This window comes from Falco punctatus, assembly GCF_963210335.1.
Source record: "Falco punctatus genome assembly, chromosome: 1".
Classification (NCBI taxonomy): Eukaryota; Metazoa; Chordata; class Aves; order Falconiformes; family Falconidae; genus Falco; species Falco punctatus.
Window position 1 is genome coordinate 26,274,291 of NC_137580.1, and position 21,061 is coordinate 26,295,351.

A 21,061-nucleotide genomic window follows, 5' to 3' on the forward strand; every position below is an offset into this window, starting at 1 on the left:
GATAGGAAAGTGCATGCTTGCAAAGAATCCCCAGAATTTAGATTTTATACGGGGTGGGGGGTGGGGGGGTTCAAGCATGTCTAAACTGTGTACATGAGTTATGGTCTACAGATTTTATTAGCTTGTGTTTGTTTTGGATTTTTATACTTCTTTACCTCCCCGCCAAACTCATAGTTTTGTTCTTTTTATGTGGAGTCTGGATCTTTGGTCTTGCAACAGCGTTTGGCACTGTCCTTCTTCTTCTTGTTGTGTTGGATAATAGAGTGAAGCTGAAAAGTAGCACGAGATTGGTGGTGAACAGCTCCATCCTGAGCGACGTGCAGAATCACAGCAAGAGTTATTATTTAGTACCATTTTTATTTAGAAAAGTCATTTCACACCAAAGTCTGAAGTTCTTTCTTCTTCTTCTTAACTGTCACAACAGGATGCTTTGATGTAGTTAGAAACTTCTTGCATGATGTGAAATGAATTTCTGGTGAGTTTGGTGTGATTTTATGGAGAGGCATCAGCAGCTTTGCATTCTCTGACCAAAAGTGGTTTTGTGGAAGGCCAGCTGTCTGAGGACACTGAGCAATGGTGGTAATTAAGCTGCACTTTTGAATTTGGTAGCTGTACAGTAAGCTATCAGCTCAGAAAACACAGCAGCACTTCATGAACTCTAAGGTTTGTAATTCTAGCAGCAGCCTCACCAACCTAGCTGCATCTTCTGATGCTGCTAGAAGAAGCTGAAAGAAGAAGATGGGGTGGCAGTGCCATTTGAATAACTGACCCCTAGCTGATGTAAAGAACAAGATCTCCAAGCAGTGTACAGCTTGGTCATTGGATGTTCTCCTTTTGGCCATCAGCGAAAGAGGTTGTAGGGGAAAACCCTGCGTTAACTCCAACTCCCCACATACAGAAAAGAAACCAGATTAAAAATAAGTGAAACCTTTGGGCAATTCTCTGCAAGGCAGGCAGGGACAAGCAGTGCAGGCCAAGCCACTGTTCTCGCTGCAAAGAAAACAAAAACACAGGTGCTGGATGTACTGAAGCCATGCAGATTAGCCCTGTGTGCAGTACACGCTTTTTACAAGAAGAAAAAACATGACTCTTGTTATTTGGCTATTATTCGCTTGAGGCATGTTTTATTTCAGCTCAGCTCCAAGCAGAGTTATAACAGATCCCACAGCAGAAGTTCTCTGTGATGAGAGAAACCTGTGATCTCGGAGTCCTAGAGAAGAAATTATGCTGGGAAGGCACCTCCAGCAGGAAGGCCAGTGCTGGAAGGCCAGTGCTGGCCACCTGAGCAAACAGCCAGTCTAGCAAATGTAAAAGAGCAAGCATCATGGATATATGTTAACAGCTATACACAGGAGTGGTTTGGTGCAAGTTTCTCACCATGACTCTGCCTAGAAAAAGGCTATTTTCTGTCCCCATCTCTTAAGGCCATGAGCAAGGACAGTCAAAGAGAGCAAGCACCACCTGGTAAAAGGGGAGAGCTGGCTCTGCACATTGCAGTTTGTGTAGCATGAACCCAAGCATTGCTGGCTGATGTGCTGTTTAGTGTTCTTCTGTGCTGGTTATGAACTTCACGATGTTGTACATGGGAATGTGTATATAAGGGGTGCAGGCGAATGATACGGCTTAGGATAAGTGAGTCATTCAGAGCTGACTGTGGAGGATTCTGCTGACTGGGTCACAAAGACCTAGTCCAGTGAGAAAAGACAAGATTTCTCTGGAGTAATGGCTTCAAGGGGGGGGGGGGGGGGGGAGGTGGCAGAACAAGACACCTTATCATGAGATTATGGATCTACCAAGAGCAAGGGTGACTTTGGGGGGTTGGAGACATGCTGCTGGGAGTAAAGTTGGTGTCACTGACCTGAAGACTTGGTGGCAGGAGCCCTGCCACAGCAGAATACACAGAAGCCTATCCGAAATGGGCAAGCAGATGGTGTGGAGGGCTGGTGTGAGCCAGCCGAGGTGAAGCTGTAGAGGGTATTCACTAGATGACAGCGAGGAGAGCTGGATGTAGGAGCCGCAGCAGCGGAGATTGCTTTTGTAAGTAAATTCTAGAAAGCCAGGCTACTAATAAGTGCAAGTGTGGGATTGGCCTTCACATGCTGAACAGATTTTGCTAATATCACTTTGTTATGCAAATACATAATTATTTAATTTTCCCCAGAAGGACTACTTGTGGTTTCCCCTTCCCTGGGACTTCCGAATGCTTGTGTGGAGGGCACAAATAACTGTGTGGTTACCAGGTACGTGCATTACATGGCAAGCTCTGAAAAAGTGGAAACCTGGAAGTTTTTGGTAGAGGTTTAAATAGCAATTTTGAAAGGGGCTGCTGGAGGGTGGTGAGGCTAGCCCTGACAATGGCACAGGTGTTGCTCATCATTTAAATAAACTTATTTAAGACTGAAGCCTACTGTGTGCCCGGGTCTAAGGAACAAAAAGGCTAGGTTGCTTCACTAACTGGAGACTCTGCAGTGGATCGAGGTGGAGCTGTACTAGCAAGGAGCCGCTAGGGCCTCGCAGAGAGGGAGCAGGATCCACAGACCTGACTGGAGCTGTGCTGGCTGTAGCTGGGAAGGAGGATGTTTGTGGATAACCATTCCTCGCTGATGCAGATGAGAACAAAGGAGAAGCATCCACTGACCCTCTCTTCCTATAGTACTGTGGTATAATAAGTATAGATGAGTGCTCAGCTTGGAAAGTCCAGTCCTGCCCAATTGTAAGGCACAAAACTTTTGTATTACTAAAGGGGAAAAAAAAAGTTGGGCTCTCTTACGCATAGCCAGAATTTCAGATAGTTTCAGTTTGATTTTGCCTCAAGTTTATCTGCCTGCAAGTGCATCTGTAGGCACACACACGTGCATGCACCAGCCGGAGTTTGGTGTCTACTTCTGGAGCAGCATTATTTGACCTTTTTGCATTTTCCCTGTTTCTTAATAGAAGAGGGGGGGGCAGAAAGTAAAAAAAACTAAACCCCCAAACCAACAAAACTCCCAACAAGACAACTGATTATCTGTAGGAGTCCAAATTGTTATCTCAGCTCTGCAGATGGGAAATCTAGAGTGACTGTAATGGACGGGATGGAGTCACTCCATAATCATACCAGGGTGTATGCAGAATTTGTCCCATGTGGTGATGGTTATTCTTTTTGTCTGTCTGCATGTTTTGTAGCTTTTCATGCCCCAGCAGCTGTTTTGTGTAGAGACCTGCCCTCCAGACTGACTAAGACCTGATCTGTACATTTGTACCAAAATGATTTGTATGCTGTGCGGAAAGGCAGATGAGTTTATATGGATATCCATATAAATCCAAAGAAGTGATTTAGGAAGTTAGTGTTTTGAGTGTTTTTGGAGCCTGTCAGTATATCATACTGAAATGTTTGCTTTGTTTGCTTTGTTTTTATAAATACAGGAAAGGTAGGTAAGTTTTTATTCCATGCTTGCTTTGAAGATTATGCCATTGCACTGCTACATTTAGCAAACTGAGAGAGAAAAAAGGGGGGAAGAAGTAAAATAAGAATTTGATGCCACATTTAGCCATCTCCATTAAAAATGCAAAATATGTAGTATTTCTGCACCAAGTTCAGACTAGATCTCATTCTGTGCAAATAATTTTTACTGCTGTTGCATCAACATCAGGGCTCAGCACATTCTTTAACATTTAGCCTTCTAAATGGCTTGTTTTGCCTCTATCAATAGAAAACTCAAAAAAGCCAATCAGGGTGCACATCAGTTGTCGCCAGGTGGACCCACATTCAGGGACAAGTTCAGGTATGTCATTCTTCAGCCGTAATTGGGAGCAGTTCTGCTGACAGCTGAAAAACTGAGATATTAAATTTAAGAACTGTTATTAACCATTTTTGTACTTCTTAAGTCAAAAGTGTACATGAGGAAACACATTACAGCTTAAATCGGTGAAGTAATACTAGTTTAATTAGCAAATGAGTGTTTTCTTAAGAGTCTTGGGGAAAAAAGTACTGCCAATCTTTGAAGTGTGACTATTATAACTAGTGAATCTGGGCTGTGTATATAACATTGAAATTGGTGAAGCCCTGTATTTTGTGTCTGCTGAGGATTTGACCCAAAGAAAAGACATTCGGCATTTGACTGCGTATTGTTACAGAGCAAATGCAAGCTTTTGGCTCATATCAGTCAGATGCCAAGAGGTGTGTCAGCCTCCTGCACCTGTCCACTTACTACTGGCCTCCAAGTGGACTATGTCCTATCAATGTTAGCCTTCAGAGCCTGATTATTTAAATAGCTTTTCAGCTATCCAGATGGTAATGTCCTAACTTGGATATAGTGATTTTGTCGGAGACGGTGGCAGAACCCTGGCTGAAATTGAGGTAAACATCATCGACTGGTCTCTCATCTGCAAGTCCAATCAATTTATCACTAAAAGCAATCAGGTGGGTCAGACATGACTTGCCAAATCTGTGCTGACTGTTCCAAGTCACTTTCTTCTCCCTCATGTGCCCAGAAACACGTCCCAAGAGGACATGCTCTGTGATTTTCCCAGAGACTGAAGTGAGGCTGTATGGTAGGCAACTGTTGGTACGCCTCCTCTTGACCATGTAACCCTGGCAGATCCAGCAGAGGAGACTTCCCCCCCCCCCCCCGTAACTCCACAGGCCCTTGTCTTTCCCATAGGAGGGCACAGATAAGCTGTTAGGGAGCTGCTTTACACCAATAGTTAACAGTGATTAGTCTCTGATACTCGGTGATCTGTTGCATGGACTGAGGTCATATTGGGTGAAACCAAGCCTGAACTTCCTGTTATTCTGGGAATAGATGCAGATCTGACCTTTTCATTTGGCCATTTTGGTAGAAAATATCAGAGCAGCACCATGGCTGTCCTATTTCTTCCTTCTTTCCAAAACAGAGCTGGCAGAGTCTCTTTCAAAAACCTTGCCATTTGTTTTTTGAAAGATAGTTGTTTATCTTGTTCCTTTTTTAACCAAGAACTAAACTGGAAGCACAGGAAATTGCTGCCTCAGTCAAAGTTAATATTAATTTTGTCAGAGAATGAAGCACAGTAGTAAAACGTATCAGTAAATGCTGACCTCATTGTGTTATTAAGTATATTGGCCCTGTGAAACTTGGCCAATTGGTGCAGCCAGACACCCATCTGCTTCACTTGGAGCAGGACTTGGGCCACAAAGTACACTAAGAAAAACTGCAGAACTACATTTTCATTCTGAAAGTAGCACCAGTGTCAAAATATCTACTGAAAACCAAACCACAGGTTCTTTCCATAGGTCTCATTGCTGTTTGTAAGAGGTTAAAGAAACTGAGCTGAAAAGATGCCTGTGGAGAATTCAAGATGGGGATGTAGTCCAGCTGCAGTTTATTTCAACCAAAATATTACATTTTAAATTAAACTATTTTCTCAATTTGCCAGATCTCCTTGTCTACCTCTTAACATTTTAATACATCCATATCTTGGCAATAAACATTGTTAGATAGAAAGAAAAGAAACGGTGGCTGAGAGGATAGCAGGGTTGCTTCTGCCAACTCATCAAAGGCCATTAAGCATGCAAACCAGTAGTGATGAGTATTCAACTGATGAAGGAAGATTTTTCTCCCCACAATCAGCAAAACATAGTACCACTTTCAGATGCACAGACTGCTGTTTGTGTGCCAAGACATATATTTTCAAAAGTGGGCAGTAATCTGGAGAGCCTCTTGTCCACGTATTCACCTGCACGCCCCTGAAGAGGAAGGCTACAGAACCACCTTGAGGGCTCACGATCTAACTCAGGACTATTGTTTCAAAGTGTTATATTTCAGCCTTTGAAGTTGAAAGTCGCAGCCGTACAACTCCAAGAGTGTCTTTGCAGTTGCATGGACAGCAAACCAGCTAACTAAAAGCTGAGTGAGTAGAATTTAGATCATTTCCCTGCATTGATGAGAAGAGCGTCATTGGCACCCAGTTGGAAAGCAGACATCTGAAGCTAGGTGTCTTAATGCACCATGTGTAACAGTGAGTGCTTGTGGTGGTCCTCTGTTAGAATCCCAGAGGTACCCGAAGCAGTTGAGAATAGCAGGTCCACTGACTCCCATTTCATCAAATCACCCTGTGCTTCTGCTGTAGTAGTTCAGTGGAGCTTTGAAGAAGAATCTTACTCCACTTTAATAATGCCTTGACTTGTGCTGAAAACCGGCTTCCTGGTGTATTTGCTGTGTGTACCAAGAGTCGCAATGCAAGCTTGTAGCCAGGAATGTTTTGTGCACATTTAATACGTGCTTCAAAAACTGCAATAAGATGGATCGAAAATGACTCTCATGATTTTTGAGCTGCTTAGTTTCAATTAAGCACAGCTTTTTCCTGCCAAAGCCTGGTTTGCTTGCTAGATAAGGACTGGCAGACTGCATGTTTCACAGTCACTTACACAGAACAGTGAGAGCTGAGGATGTTGAAGTGGGCTGAGTCCTTTCAGTGCGGCACCACAGTCTGTCTGTAGCACACTTACTGGGTGTGCATTGTCCTAACAGAAATAGTAATGCTGTCTCAGTCAGTAACACTGGGACAGTTCCCGGTTCTGAGGCAGTCGTACCAGCGAAGTGACAGCTGGGATTAGCTGGTTTCTTGTTAGTCGGCCACAGTGGAAAGCTTACAAGAAAAGTGGGGTCATGAAGATTAAATCATCCTAAAAAGATAGGTAGTCCTTTCAGTTCAGGGTAAGCTCTGGTTTTGTGTAGTACATTGCTGAACTGCTGCATGGTAAGCCTGATATTTATTATTAGTAGAATTACGTTGTAATTTTAGCATGCGTGAGGGAGCAGGATGGAATTACAAGCGTGGACTCTGCTTAGACTTGATACAAGTGTTAAACCATCCTGCTGGGTTTCATGGGGACAGACATATTGCACAAGGGAATATTTAATCTGCTGTGATAACAGTCACTCAAGACCAGAACAAGGGCAGACTCTTCAGTGTCATCTGCCCCTTAGTGCCCCATAAGAGCAACATAAAGTAGTGGAGGATTACCTACAGGGAGGAGGGCTCTCTGCTGCAAAGCTGGGAGGGGTGCAGCTCCTCCCCTGTTCAGCAGGGTACAGAAAGGAACTTCCCTGCTGTCTGCATTGTGCTCTGGAATGGCTGCAGCAAGATGTAAAGCGTATAGGCCCCTTCCCTCCTACCAGAGCCCCAGCAGGCTAACACTGACTCAGGGCCCGTCTTGACACAAGTTACGAGCAGTACGTCACTGGAAGATGAAAAGCGAGGTCACATGTATTTGTATCCCCACCCAAAAAACTGCAGAGATAATGAGTCGTTGAGCTTTCAGTCATTAGTGGAGAAATTAAAGAAAGATTAAATGGATGTCAGTGTCTCATTCTTAATGTTCTTGATCTATTTTTAACTGGTTCTCAGTCCTTTTTCCTCTCTTTTCTAAGACTGGGTAGGGCAACAGCATAACATGCCCACGTTTGGCAGTACTGGTTGTACCATCCCTTCATCTAGGTCTAACTGTGCTGGGTGAGCTAGGCAGCCTAGACATTTGTCGCAGTGTGTCCTTTTCATGTTACATCACTGTCCCAGCCCACTGGTGAATTACTTTTTTCTGCTTCTCATCCTGTCCCATAAATGCTATGTGCAAATACATTATTATAGGGTTGTGAAAGCAGCTGGAATTTGACTCTATCATCTAAATAACCCATTGAATTTGATCTTTCAGATTCTTTTTCCAAAGCCAAAAAGCAGTGTGCCTCCTGATTGGGAATACTGCATCTCTAAGAGGAAGGGGTGGTTTCAGTGGCCCTTACTGATGCTGACAATTATAAAAAAGTTCACTGACAGAACTGTTGTTTTGAGGGTGAGCCTGTGGGTGCCTTTACCTCTGTGGTATTTGTAGTGGAAATACTGTGCTTCTCTATCAAGGCTAAGAACACAGCTTTGCCATTGCACGTGGTACCAGTACAGTTATATCTGTGGCTTCAGCGGGCCTCTTTCTTCTCTTGGAAATCAGCACAACTCTTCTGCAACCTGTGGGGTTAAACTGTAAACTCTCTGAGACACGGCTGAAGTTTGGTTCCCTGAACAATGCTAAACTTGCTAGTAAGTTGCAGCAGTTCCATGGAAGAACTGGAAAAACAATAGAGAAGCGCAAAAGCACCGTTATCTCGTAAGTCAGGTCTAAGGGTTTGCCAGCCCTTATTTACTAATGAGGAGTAACTCCTCACATGTACTGGTTTGGTTTGGTTTGTGCAGTCATGGTGCTCTGACATTTAAAAAGCTTATGTCCAGTTTGTTCTAAGGATATTTTTTTCATTTGGGGAGCCACAGAACTACGTGTAACAAGCATCCCACCATGTCACAGGGACAATCCATAAAGCAAGGGGTATTTGAAACCCAGCGTGTTCTTCTGCGGCACTCTCAAAAAACTGCAATGGCCATATAAAAAGGGGGATTCAGAGAAGACACCTAATGCCTTGAGGACTTCCTTTTTCCTTTCTGCCTGACACCAAGCATCCTCTTTCTCTCTCTTTACTGGCTTTAATAGGATTCTATAGGGCTAACTTTCTATTTTAAACACTTAACCACAGTCAAGTGGTGGGACAAGGCTCTGGGAGCCAAATTCTGAATTAATTTTGCATAAACAGAGCTTTCTGATAACATTGAAAAGTTTTTAAATAAAAGCTCAGCAATAGGGTGCTGGGACTTCCATGTTGAACTTCAGCAAGTTTTTGTCTAATCCTCCTTTGCTTGAGTACAGTGTTAGATACACGCTGTCTCTGAGTAATATTTTTTTTTGAACTGAAGTCATACTTGATTTACAGTGGTCCAATCTCAAAAGTCAGGCTGCAGTTTGCAAGACGCATTGGCTGTGAAAAACAGCACATTCTACTGGCTAATTATTTGGTGCTGTAGGTTTAAAAGAGGATTCAGTTGTGGTTGTTTTATTTTAAGAGTTGTGGTGTGTTGTTGGGTTTTTTTAAAATCGCATCTCTCATGAGCAGAAAATAACATGACCGAAGCAATTCCAGTATTTCGCTTGCCTAAAGGTTCTTCTTTGGGACTGACAGTTCTGCTGTGGATATAAGCCAGAGATTGCTGCTTGTGCTGAACTTTTTAGCTATTGGTTCAAATAATTTTGTTTTCTTCCTGCAGAGATCCACACTGGTTTTATTAATTGTGTCCAAAAACTCAGTCATGCCTTAATGTTTTAATTACATACGTTTGCTTGTACGGTTTGTTCTTATAATCCAATAATATAAGTTTCTTACATAGAAAAGTGAAAAGCATTACTTACTATTGGCATTAATACTGAAATTGTGTGTGTTTGTACATATATGGATAATACTTTTAGATGCATATGGCAAATTTGATACCTCAAAAGTGTTTGAAAATGAGATGCTGTATTTGAGTACTCAAATATAGAAGCATATAACAATCTTTTGAAAATCTTTCCTACCTGCCAGTAGGCACTTGCCTTTTGTAGTTACAGATGGGCATATTAAAACTGTTTAACATATTTGTTGCTGATCCCAAATTCAGTGGAATTTGCAAGGCAAGTTCACCCTCCAATACATGATGTATTTTAGTGTTATATTTAGTGCTTGATAATGATACACTTTCTGTAGCCCATTGAAAATGTGAATGCCCCATGCTGGAAATAATGTGTGCTAAGCACCATATACTATTCTGGAAGCCAATGTTCTTATCTCCCTTCTTCAGGTTAGAAATTAAGTCATTCTTGTGGACCAACATATTTATAAACTGTGAAAATGCCGTAAGCGTCTCTTCCCCCTCCTGTGTCCCCCACCACCACCACCCAGGTATACAAGGTAAGGCACCTTTTCTGTTGCAAAGCATTATTTTGGAAGGGATGGCATTACATACCCAGTGGGGTGTTGTCTGCTGCTCTGGCACTGGAAAGGGGATTGAGATGTTTCTGGCCTTTTGGTGGTGAAAAGCAGCAAAGGGGGGAGGCACATGAAATCCTCTCTTCCAGGCAAGGAACACCTACCTGGCTGTGCCCTGCTGTAGTGGAGGAGTCCTGACGCACAGGATTCCCCATGCAGCTCACAGAAGGGTTACGTGCCTGAGAGGGTCTGTCCTCCTTGGACGTGGGCATGGTGCACGTTCCTTCCCGTGGGCTCCAGGCTGCTAGGGACACCTCTGCCAGCCCTGGCCAGCTTGGAGGGTGACAGAGGAGGAAGCGGAGTGCACCGAGGATGGCCGGCCCTCAGGAGAGGTGAGCTGAGCCCCATCGCAGCCCAGTTAGCATCCCTTCCACCCGCCTGACATGCACTGGGCTCTGAGTTCAGCCAAGGCTTAAAATTTTCGAGGGGAGAAGGCAAGAGTGTGGTTTGACTCGCGATTTTTGTTTTACTGCAACCATGTTATTATACTGCCTTTGGAAGAGGCTGACTGGAGGTGGGAAGGGGGACATCCCGCCACCCTATTCCTTGGCTGCCCCCAGGGCCGCATTCGGTGCCAGTGATTGACTTTCCAGAGTCAAGGCTCCCTCTGTCTCTGCGTTTGTGCTCGCTTTCCTTTGGGTGGAGGTTTCCCCTTCGCTTTGCCTCTTGCTAGCAGCCGGGGCCGCAGGAGCAGGCGGCGCGATTGGCTGCGGCTCGCACGGATCAGCCCCGGCGCGCGCCGCGGCTCGCACTCGCTCGCACGCGCACATCCGCGCACACGCCCCGCGGAGACTCGGCCGGGCTGCGGCCGCACGGGCCGGGCGGGAGCGAGCATCCAGCTGCAGGGGAGCAGCACCTCCACCTCTCGCCAAAAAACAACCTGCGCAGCAAGGGCGATAAACACCTTCGCTGCCAGCGCCGGGAAGGACGGGCGGTTTACACCGCGGCGCTTTCCTCCACCCCACTTTGTTCTTTTTTAATTTTCTTCTTTTTTCCTTTTTCCCCCTTCCTCCTCCGCCCCTCTTCAAAAAACCAGACGAGACCCCGTCCGCGATTTTTAGCGCAGCCCCGTCCGCACCCGTCGCCGCCGGGGGTAGCGTCTGGCCGAAACAAACTTCGTTGGGGGTCCGGGTCTCGCCTGCCTTGCTGGCCGGGGCAGCCAGGACGAGGGGGACCCCGGAGCCCGCCCAGCCGGGTCGGAGGGGCGGGATGGCGGCATCCACCCGCTGGGTGCTGTGCCTGTGCCTGGGCTGGGGCTGCCTCTGCCTGGCGCTGGGGGACGCGCTGAAGGCTCGCTGTGGCGGGCTGCGGCGGCGGGCAGCCCCGGCCGCTGTGCGGGGAGGCCGGGCGAGGGCGGCGGCAGGTGACTACAGCCCGAGGCAGCGGCCGGGGCAGGAGGAGCGGCGGCGGCCGCCGGAGCGCCCGCGGCCGGGGGACAAGGTCTCGGAGCACATGCTGCGGCTCTACGACCAGTACAGCGGGGGGCGGGCGGCGGCGCCGCGGCCCCAGGACCCGCCGGGGCAGCCCGGGCTGCACCTCCGCCGCGGCAACACGGTGCGCGGCTTCCGCCCGCTGCCGGCAGGTGAGTCCCAGGGCGCGGCGCGGGTGGGCGGCGGTGGGCCCCGCCGCGGGGCCCCGGAGAGATGCCCGCATCGCCGCGGCTCCGTTGCGAGGGCGGCGCGGAGGGGGCGGGAGCCGCCCCCGGCCGGCAGCGGGGCCGGGGCTGCCCGCCGGAGCCCCCCGACGCGGCTACCCCTGCCGCGGTCGCTCCCCCGGGGCTGGCGAATCCCGGCTGCGGGCGCGCCGAGCGGAGCCGGGACAAGGCGCTGGGCTGGGGGACCGCGGCCGCCCCGCGGGCTGGGCTCACCCGGCCGCCCGAGCGGCTCGCTGTGGGGTACCGCTGTGCAGGCAGATGGGCTTCGGTTCTGCAAAACCGAAGGGAACGGTCCGGTCGTACCCCTGTGAGCGGTGCCCAGCCTGCCTCGTTGAGCTGCGTGTCCGTTCAAGTGCCCAGGGACCTCGCTGTAGGGAAGAAGATGAGAGGAGGCTTAGAAAAGTAACGCTTCCTGCAGCAACCGTCGTGCGTTTTGGGATAGAATGTTTATGTTGTCTCCCATGTAACAATTACTGGCTTATCTCTTCAACTCTGTATGCAGCGTCTCTGCCGTATGGTATCTGAGTACCATATGAGGGAAGTAGAGTAATTGACGTATCCCCTCTGGAGTCTCCTTTTAATGGTGTTTTGCATGTGTAGCTTCTGTTGAAACCAAGGGCTGATTTGCATGCGAGAAAGCAATAACATGGCTTGGCGATCCTTTAGACTGTCTACAGAGTACACAGATTCTGACACCTTGGTGACAGTACTCGCAGTTAGGGGCAGTGGCAAATGAGTTTAGTTGAAGCATAATCTGTGCTTGGTAAATACTGCATCTCAGCGTCTTAGGCGGTGGCACTTGGATCTCCCCGTGATTACAGGCTGGCATGCACAGGTACCTTTATGAAAATGTAAAGTCGTTTTTCATTAAGGGCAGGGGAGGGGAACATATATTTCACATGGCAGCATCCCAAAAGAACTGTGTCCTAGCAGGAAGGGAAGATGGCACTGCCTTGGTGCTGTATCACCCAATCCCACTGTTCTGCTTTTTGTGCATCTTATCTCTGCAAGGGCTAAGTGGGAATGCCAGAATCCCTTGCAACCCTTGCCTGCATATGCTTTCCAAATCCACTGCATCCCAAAAACTTGCTGTTTGTATGACAGCTGTCATGCCGTACATTGCAGCCTGATTTGCCAGTCTCTTTGGTTTTCATTTTGCTGGTGGACTGACCCAGCGGCTTTTTCACGGACAAACATCTTTCAGTAAAACTGAGTGTTGTCTGGGAGTTTCAGCAGCCTGCATTGATTACTTCCCTCTCCCAGAAAACTGAGCACTGGGTGCCTGACTTTCCTTAGGTTTCTTTGCGAGTCATTACTTCTGATTATTCAAAGGCAACAATGTCTATTACAGGATAGCTCTGCACAGAGATCAAATACTGTGAATAATAGGATGGCTTTGGTGTCTTAGGATTCAGCCCTACAAATGTTCTCCATCATGTGTTACTGCAAGTATTTCTGTCCACGAGAGAGGCTTTAGAGGCTGGAGGCGTAAATACCCTGGTTTTGGAGAATGGAGAGCTGGTACTCCCCAGTTACTGCTCCTACAGAGGAACTCTCTTGCCTTTTAAACATGATTGTTTTTTTGCAATATGAAGTCTAATGTATGTTGCTTTGTTCTGAAATAAGCAGTTCCTCACTGAAAGCGGGGAAGGTATAATAAAAAAAAAAAGCCGTGTGTGTGTGTATAACCTCAGCAGAGTGATATTTGCTCCTTTAAGGGTATCTGATTCAAGGTATTTATTGTTCTAAACCTAAAAGGCCTTTGGTTGAAATCTCATCTCTGTGGTCTTTCTGATTATATTTATACTCTCACTTGACATTGGGTGGCAGCAGTCCTATAAACACACTATTGACTAATCCCTTTCCTCCTCCTGCAATACTTTCCAAGTGCCAAAGCAATAAATTGGAAGTGGTTATAGGGTTTTTGATGCTTGTGTAAGTATTTATGCAAAATATTTAACCAGTTAGCTGTTGTCTTTCTCTCACCATAGGCAGCAGTGGCTCATTTTGTATGCTTATGGGTGGCAGAAAAGTGCATTTCCAGAAAACCCTTAGATAAAATGTTTTTTGGGGTGGGGGTGGGGGGAAGTGAAAAGGCTTTTTCTGCTTTGCAAAAAAGGCTTTTTCTGATTTCTGACTTCTTCCTTGTGCCCAACTGCCTGCCCAGCCCTGCAATGGAAACGGCGCATCCACAGTATTTCCCTTTCAAGTAGTTTGCTTCCGGATCGTCTGCTCTGACTGTTGCACTCTTTGGATGCAAATTTCAGACTCCCACAGGCTTTCCCTTATCCTTAATGTGGCTGCATCAGTTAAATTAATAAATTACGTTGTCACTACTCCTTCAGTGCATTTTACCATCCCTGCTGCCAGCCCCTTCAGGAGACAGCTTTTTGTCTATGATGAGCAGAACTTCCCTACGTGTCTGCCCATTTCTCCTGCATCTACAGGAAGAGGCCTTGAAGGACATCTCTAATGATTTCATTTGCAGTTTGACCATATATTTTGCAATTTAACCATATATTTTCCTGTTTCTTTTCTGCAACACAACTCTCAAATGTGGCTGTGAAACCTTTCTGTTCTTGCTTTTCCCCTGGAGGGCTTCTGGCTCTTCTGCGGCACACAACAAAGGCCTTTTCCAGACCTCCTAGGTAAGCCACCAGACAAATTTTTGAGACCCTGTAAGACAGAGTGCTGTGTGATGAGACCAAGAACTGCTAGGATTTGTTGAAACTCATCCCTGTTTCTAGTCCAAGAAAACTGGTGTTGCATGTGGCAGCTGCGGTCTTGCAATGGACAGCCAACAAGAAAGAACTAAGACATGATTAATCAAAAGAAGTGTCCTAACAACTGTTAGATGCAAGTTTCTCTTTCCGTGTCTCAGCCCTCCAAGGGGATAGGATGCGGGCTTCAGCCCTGCGCACGCACCTCTGAAGTTTCCATCCTACACTTCCCTGAAATTTCTTGTGCACCAGATTTCACAATTAGGCTGAATTATATGTGGGTTTTTGTTTGCACTGGGGGTTCTGGCCTTTGATTTTGATGAATGTTCATGTGATCTTCTGTTTGGGCAAAATTCTTGTCTGTCAATCTTGCTAAATTATTTCAAAACATAATTGTTCAGTTTGCATCATTCAAAAAAGGAACCTTTGATGCCCATGACAAAGCTGAAAGAAATTGCAGGCCCAAAATCTGTCACAAGTGAAGTAAGGATGTACATCATTCACAGTATATCTAGTTATATTCCAGCACTGTCCTCTCTCATTGACTTAACTGCTCTAATTTATTCCTATAAATAGAAATATTTGAGTCAAAGGACGTTCAGCCCGTGATTTCAGTGGCAGCTGTGTCATTGTGGGACGTTTCTGGCATGATGCTAGCAGCCCTTAGCCTGCTTAGCCCAGGCCTCACAGTGAGCTCTACTTCAGGAAAAATACTAAGACAGAGCCTTTTCCGGTTCTTTATCTGCAGGTACCATAACAGTGCGTGGTTTTCCTTCCATCCCTTGTGACTCTACAAAGACAGCTAGGAAGAAGGTCAGACGATACGTGAGTTAAGAGCTGAACGCTTTGGCAATTCTGGCAAATGTACTGTTAAACTATAGTCAAGTCTGTGGATCAGTTTCTGCTCACGACTGTTTTCCTCCCGCCAGTTAGCACAACTGCTGAATGACCAGACCTTCACCTGATACAAATCTGCTTACCTTCAGTGCTCCCCATAGAGGTGTGCTCATCTACAACTTCAGAGGCTCAGGACCTGGCGGAAAGATAGAGTATGCAATAAATAAATGAGAGTGGAGAGATAAAAGCCTCAAACGCAAGACTTTCAGTTTGCTTTTGAAAGTACTTTTGATCATAGCATCGCTAAAGGAACGTCTTGCAAATGAGTCATTTAAAAAACTCGACTTTAATTGGAGGGTCCCTCTAATGATGTTGTAGTAAAGTTATACAGTCAGAAATTACTTTAAACTCTTTTTTATTGACTGAATTTCAAGCAATTTTAGGCATTACACCTGCCCCTAGGCCAATTCTTGTGGTTTAAGAACTATGTTCTCCTCCTTTTCAAAACGCCTTACTTTCCTTTGTTGTGGTATGAAATGCCCACGCAAACAGAGGAAACCAAGTACTGCATGGGGAAACCGGCTAGTCACCAGCCACCGTCAGTCTGCAAAAACCAGTAGGGGCCAAATTCTAGCCTCTTTGAGCTCTAGTAACATTAAGGGTCTTCTATAATGAGAGCTTTAAAAACATGCAAGCAGGAGAATGGTGAGAGTTGGGGGGGGGTTGTTTGTTTTGTTTTGGGTTTTTTTTGCTGTACCCCTATAAACAAAATGCAAGCAGCAGCAGAAGCATCCTGGTAGTTTTCAGGCTGAGGGAACTTGAAAAGTGTTGAGCTATGGTTTGGGCAGGCTGGGCCCAAATCTGCAAACCTTCTCTAAGGCTGGGCTATGGAAGCCATGACAATAAAGTTTTACAATGGAAACACCAATACATTCTTAACTGTGCACTGGCACAAGGACACAACTTTAATATCTCATTGAAATGATGACTCATGGTGACTATATAACTAAATAGTCCTCATTATTGCATCCTTTTTCACCCTTGGGCTAGATTTGGCAGTCCATAAGAATGTCACTGCATCCTCTATAAAGGTACACACACCACATGTTAACAGACTCGTTCCACCTTATTGATGCCTGGAAATGCCCCTCGTAACATGAATCTGTTCAGGCCACTGATGTCAGTCTCCACAGACCTACTGCTTTTTCTTAAAATGCCTCTTTAATGCCAGCAGCAGGCAATCCATATGGCTGTGGGTTATTGCAGGAAGGTGAGGAAGCATGGGCCGTGCCTCTGAAGACTCGGTGGGTACAAGTACCTCCACCGTAGTGCTACAAGCTGGGTTGAGCTATCAGTAAGCTGGCATCTCTCATACCCAGAACAGCAAGTGGTGTCACACCCTGACTTGGCGTCTGGGTGACCACCTGTGTGATAGAGAAAGACTTTTCTGCTTGAGGCTTGGAGAGACTGTACCTCCCCTCTCCTCACACCCCTGAGAGCTCAGCTGTCACTTGTGCAGGAGACTGGGGAAGTGACACTGTCCCAGTACAAGCTTTGCTGTGGTGCTACTGGTGTCTGGGTTTCGTTTGAGCAAGGGAAGAGTGCACAGACGAATAAAGACTTCCATATGCGCTGAGGAGGCCAATAAATCTGTAGCCTATCCGTTTAACTGCATGTGCCTTCCAAATCGTATCCTACAAGAATACAAATGACAAGATGTTTTCCTTGTCAAGTACCTTTCTGCCTAACTCGTGGCTGCCGCTCCAAAGCTCTATGCTGTAGAAGTGAGTGATACCAACAGTGCAATGATGCTATGTCTTACCTACTGCAGTTCAAAAGAGCTCTGTCATGCAGAGCTTGATCTTGAAAATTCCTCATCAGGCTGGCAGCAACATACAGTGATTCCTTGAAGGGCAGCAGAGATTGCTGTTAAAATCTGGCCTCAGAGTATCTGGAAGGTAGCAGTGTATTCCTTGCATGTAGCTCTGTTGCACTTATTTTTCATTTGCTTGTTTCCTCTTAAATCTTCTTGTCCTTATGCACTTCGTTGCTGAGAAGTCTTCTGCACTTCATATCTTGTACTGCAAAAGAGCAAAGCTGAGCTAGCAGAACTCATTCTCAGAGAGGAAGAACTGAAAGACTTAGCACAAGTAGTGGTGCTTGGATAGAAATCACAGAATTGGGAGGCATATCAAGTGAGCCAGGGAAGTTACTGCTGCTGAAATAATACTGAGTTGCCACTGAATTGCATTGTATACCACTGCAGACAAAGGCGAGGTTTACCAACTACAGCTGCTCAGAGATCGTGGACAGAATCTTGCCAGGCAGTAAGGTGGTGGACCCGACCGCGAGTTTGCTGCAGCAGCTGCCTGTGGGGCAGAGACACCCCGGGCTCATAAGATCTTCCCAGCACTGCTGTATCCTAAGAGCCAGCCCAGGCAGAGGGGGACCTTCTGTCCAGCATCCCTCTGAAAGGTCATGTTTTGGCATTGGATCATTGCCTGTGTCTGCAACAGACTTTTTCTTGTCTAGGCAGCTAGTGCAAAGAAAGTTGCTGCAAAGCTGCTGTTTTCACCGGTTTTGTTCAATACTGAAAACATAAGGAAAAAAAGCTTTTGTGATGCTGTGATCTTCTAGGGCATAGGTTTCTGGGCCTGTGTTTGACTTTCTTTCACCTGTGAAGATGACTTGATGCTTCTAGACCAATAGAGGGCTTTGTTGCAAGAGGATCTTGTTGCCTTTGAGACCTTAAAGGTCTTGTCATAGAGGGAAAACTGGCCAGAGGCCTTAGCTGTGCTTAGTCATTCTGCCTCTTTCTGCTGGCTGCTGAGCAGGTGTTGGTGGACTTCAAACTGTGGTTTGGCCCTCTCCTGCCCTGCATTTAACACTGAGCCATTGATGGCTGCATTCTATGAAACACCATTTACTGAGCAAGGTATTAGAATTAAAGCCCTACTTGGATTTGGCTTGGGGTTTTGTTTGGGTATTTTTGGGATTAGCGAAGGGAGAAATCAGTCAGTCAAATTTATATGAGAGGAATTACCAGTGTAAGTCATTCTAAAAACTAGAGGAATTACCAGCATAAGTCATTCTAAAGACTAAAGCCTCAGCTCACACCAGTAAGTAGAACTTCAGGTGACAGTAGAGAAAGCTGGATGAGGCTTGTGGAAAGCTTCCCACATCACAGTGAAGTTTTTGTTAGGTGCTCCTTGACACCTCCTGACACTGGTGAAAAGTTTAAACTATGCTCCTGTCCTCAGCTAATAGTTTAAACTACATTATTGTGGGGACAGATTTTCAGTAGTTTCTGTCCTGTGGGTTTAAGGAGGAAGTTTCATTTAAGTGAAATGAAATTTTCCTGAGGAAAGGGTGCATTTGTAGGTATTCTAAAGCTGAATCTTCCTCGATGTCTGTTATTTTTAAGGGCAATGACTGGCCTGAAGAATGCTCATTTCTGTGCGTTGCTCACACCTGAGAGTCAGGTTTTGCCATCACATGACGGATGTATTCGACACTGTTCCTAACTGGTGACAGAAACCTGGGTCACATGGTTGGGTTTTCCTGACCCAGAAGCCAGTGAATCTGTAGATATCTCTTCTGGCTACTAGTAATTAGTTTCAAGATGATGTTGCAGACTGATACAGAAAGTCTTGGAGTCATTTGAGCACAGAGATCATTCAGTGAGAAAATAGCACCACCTGCTGTGAGTACCCATCTTGGGGGTACAGTTACATGCTGAGAGGGGCGTCTTGAGTTTTGCTTTTAATCAAAACTATGTATTCCTCCTGTGTCTGTTTCACGCCATCTAGGGTTTCTTTACAAATAAAAGCAGCTTGGTTTGTGTTCTGCTGCAATATGCCAATTTAGAACAGGAAGTATTCGTTAAGTGGAATTCTTACTAAAAATTAAAATGAACACTTGCCATTCGACATACAACAGTGATTCAGATAATAACTTCTTTAATGGGTGCTTATGAGACATTGTAAATTCTGGTTCCTAAGACTGATGTACTTCGTGCTCTGCCGAATTACATATTAACCGTATTATAGTCGCGATCGCAAACCAAGCAGAGGTCAGGTCCTCGTGTGTGCTTTAGTACAAATGTAATAAACAGCTGGTTTTGGCTTGAGGAATTAAAAGTAGGATTGAATTCAGAGAAAATCTAGTTCCCCAGGCATAACTAATAGCTAGAAACTGGTTGGGTTTGGTATGTCAGTTTTCAGCTATTGGGAACTTACCTGTGTGATCCACCATCAGGCTGGGCTGAATGTGTAAACAAGGGTGTCTTCCATAAAGGACTTGGCCTTCCCCGCCCCATTTCACTGAGAAAAGTGTATGTTGTTTTCTCCGTAACTGCATGAAGAAGTGCATGTGATACATTGGGGAGAAGGGTTCTTCTTCCCAGTGAAACTAATTCCTGCTTTTTTAGTGTATGAGTTAAAATACTGATGAGAAAAAAAATGTTTAGAAGAAGAGGCCGTTTAGATTGTTGGGGTGGGAATGGGGAGGAGGAGGGAGAATACAGTCTTTTGCTGGACTTACCTGAATGGCATTAGCAGTTGGGATATTGCGGGCTGGAAGCACAGAATGTCACCCAGAACACAGAGCTGACACAATCTTTGAAAGATCAGTACCAGAAATTATGTTTTCACTTGCTTGGGCAGGGGACTTAGTACAGTATTTTGAGGGTAGAAGCAGAGAGGCTCTTATTCCTAGTCCGTGAGCACCTCTATGCTTGTCATTGCTTCAAATTAAAAAAAAAAATAGCAAAGCTCTTACAAAATTCTGTGAACTATGAATTCTCTTCAGCCTCCAGAGAGGGTTTTGACCTGCCATGATGTCAAAGAAGCATTTAACTCCATGTTCCTTTGTTTCCCTAATGTGTTGGGTTGTTTCTAGCCCTTTGGGGGGGCTGCAGACCATACCTTTGCTTTACTATATTTGACTTTTCCATACAGCCTGGGTTTATAGCTCTCAATAGTACCTTCACATTTAGGCCTGTATTTCTTTCACTCTGAAAGGGCAGACGTAGCTGCAGTCCAAGCAGGAAGTTTTAAAATAAAAATTAAACTTATGCCCAAGCCTTTCTGTTGCATCCTTTTAATTAAAGTAGCCGGCCATCTGTTTTCACAGATCAGCCTGTGGTAGGAGTGCATCTTTGGGTTTGTGCAAGATGCCTGTGGTTAGGTTGACTTCTCTGATTTCACAGCTGTGGAAACCCTGCTGTCCCCTGCATCCCTCCTGATGATACAGTAACATCCCAACCATGAGGAAGGTTTATCCTTGGCTTGTTACCCTCTGCGCCAGGCAAGTGGGTGCGTTTTGCCACTGCCCCCCAAATCCAAGACATTGTGGGCTGGCTGTCTTTTGGTTATTGGGTTTGCTCAAGTACTGTCCACCTACCTTCAGCTATGCTAGTAAATACTTTCTAACTCTGACTGGCATGAAAATTGATGAAGTGTCGTAGATGGAATGAATAAAATTACCCAGTACAATTGAAGCAGTCCTGGGTCTAATTATTCTAGAGGGAATCTTCAGTCACGATTAGCATCTGGCTTAGCCAAAAAGCTGTCAGACCGGCTTGTGTGTCTTTAGCTTTTTATAAATGGTGAGTCATCTCTTTCTCCAGAGCTGACATCCAAGCCCTAAAAATGTTTAAACAGTGATTCTGCCCTGGTATTTCTTCTCCCCACATCTTCAGAGGCGAGACGCATTCCTTCTTTGTATGCGAGGCTGTTGTCAGTAACTTTATGCTTCCTTCTGTGCTTGACTCTAACCTTGCTGTTGCAAAGGGCTCTGGGTCATGAAGACCCAGTTGTGCATGCAGAGAACACTGACCACTTGAGGGGCCCTAAGCTGGTCTTACTGTAATGGAGGAATGGTTAATACTGAGAGGAAACATCCTTTGTAGCACAGGATTTGGATTTATCTTCTCATTTAGCTGTTGAAATATGTAGTGCTTTCTGTGTTTCCTTACCCGTTTTGCATCC

At 45.7% G+C, this 21,061-nt stretch overlaps 1 protein-coding gene across 1 annotated transcript in view; it reads left to right on the forward strand.

Moving 5' to 3' along the window:
* BMP3 (bone morphogenetic protein 3) overlaps nt 1-21,061 on the forward strand; it is a 69,929-nt gene that overhangs the window by 5,921 nt on the left and 42,947 nt on the right. Inside the window, exon 2 of the mRNA XM_080409169.1 lies at nt 9,673-11,442. Coding sequence (XP_080265295.1) covers nt 11,070-11,442 — 373 coding nt within the window. The 5' untranslated portion in view covers nt 9,673-11,069. The remainder of the gene's footprint in view (nt 1-9,672; nt 11,443-21,061) is intronic.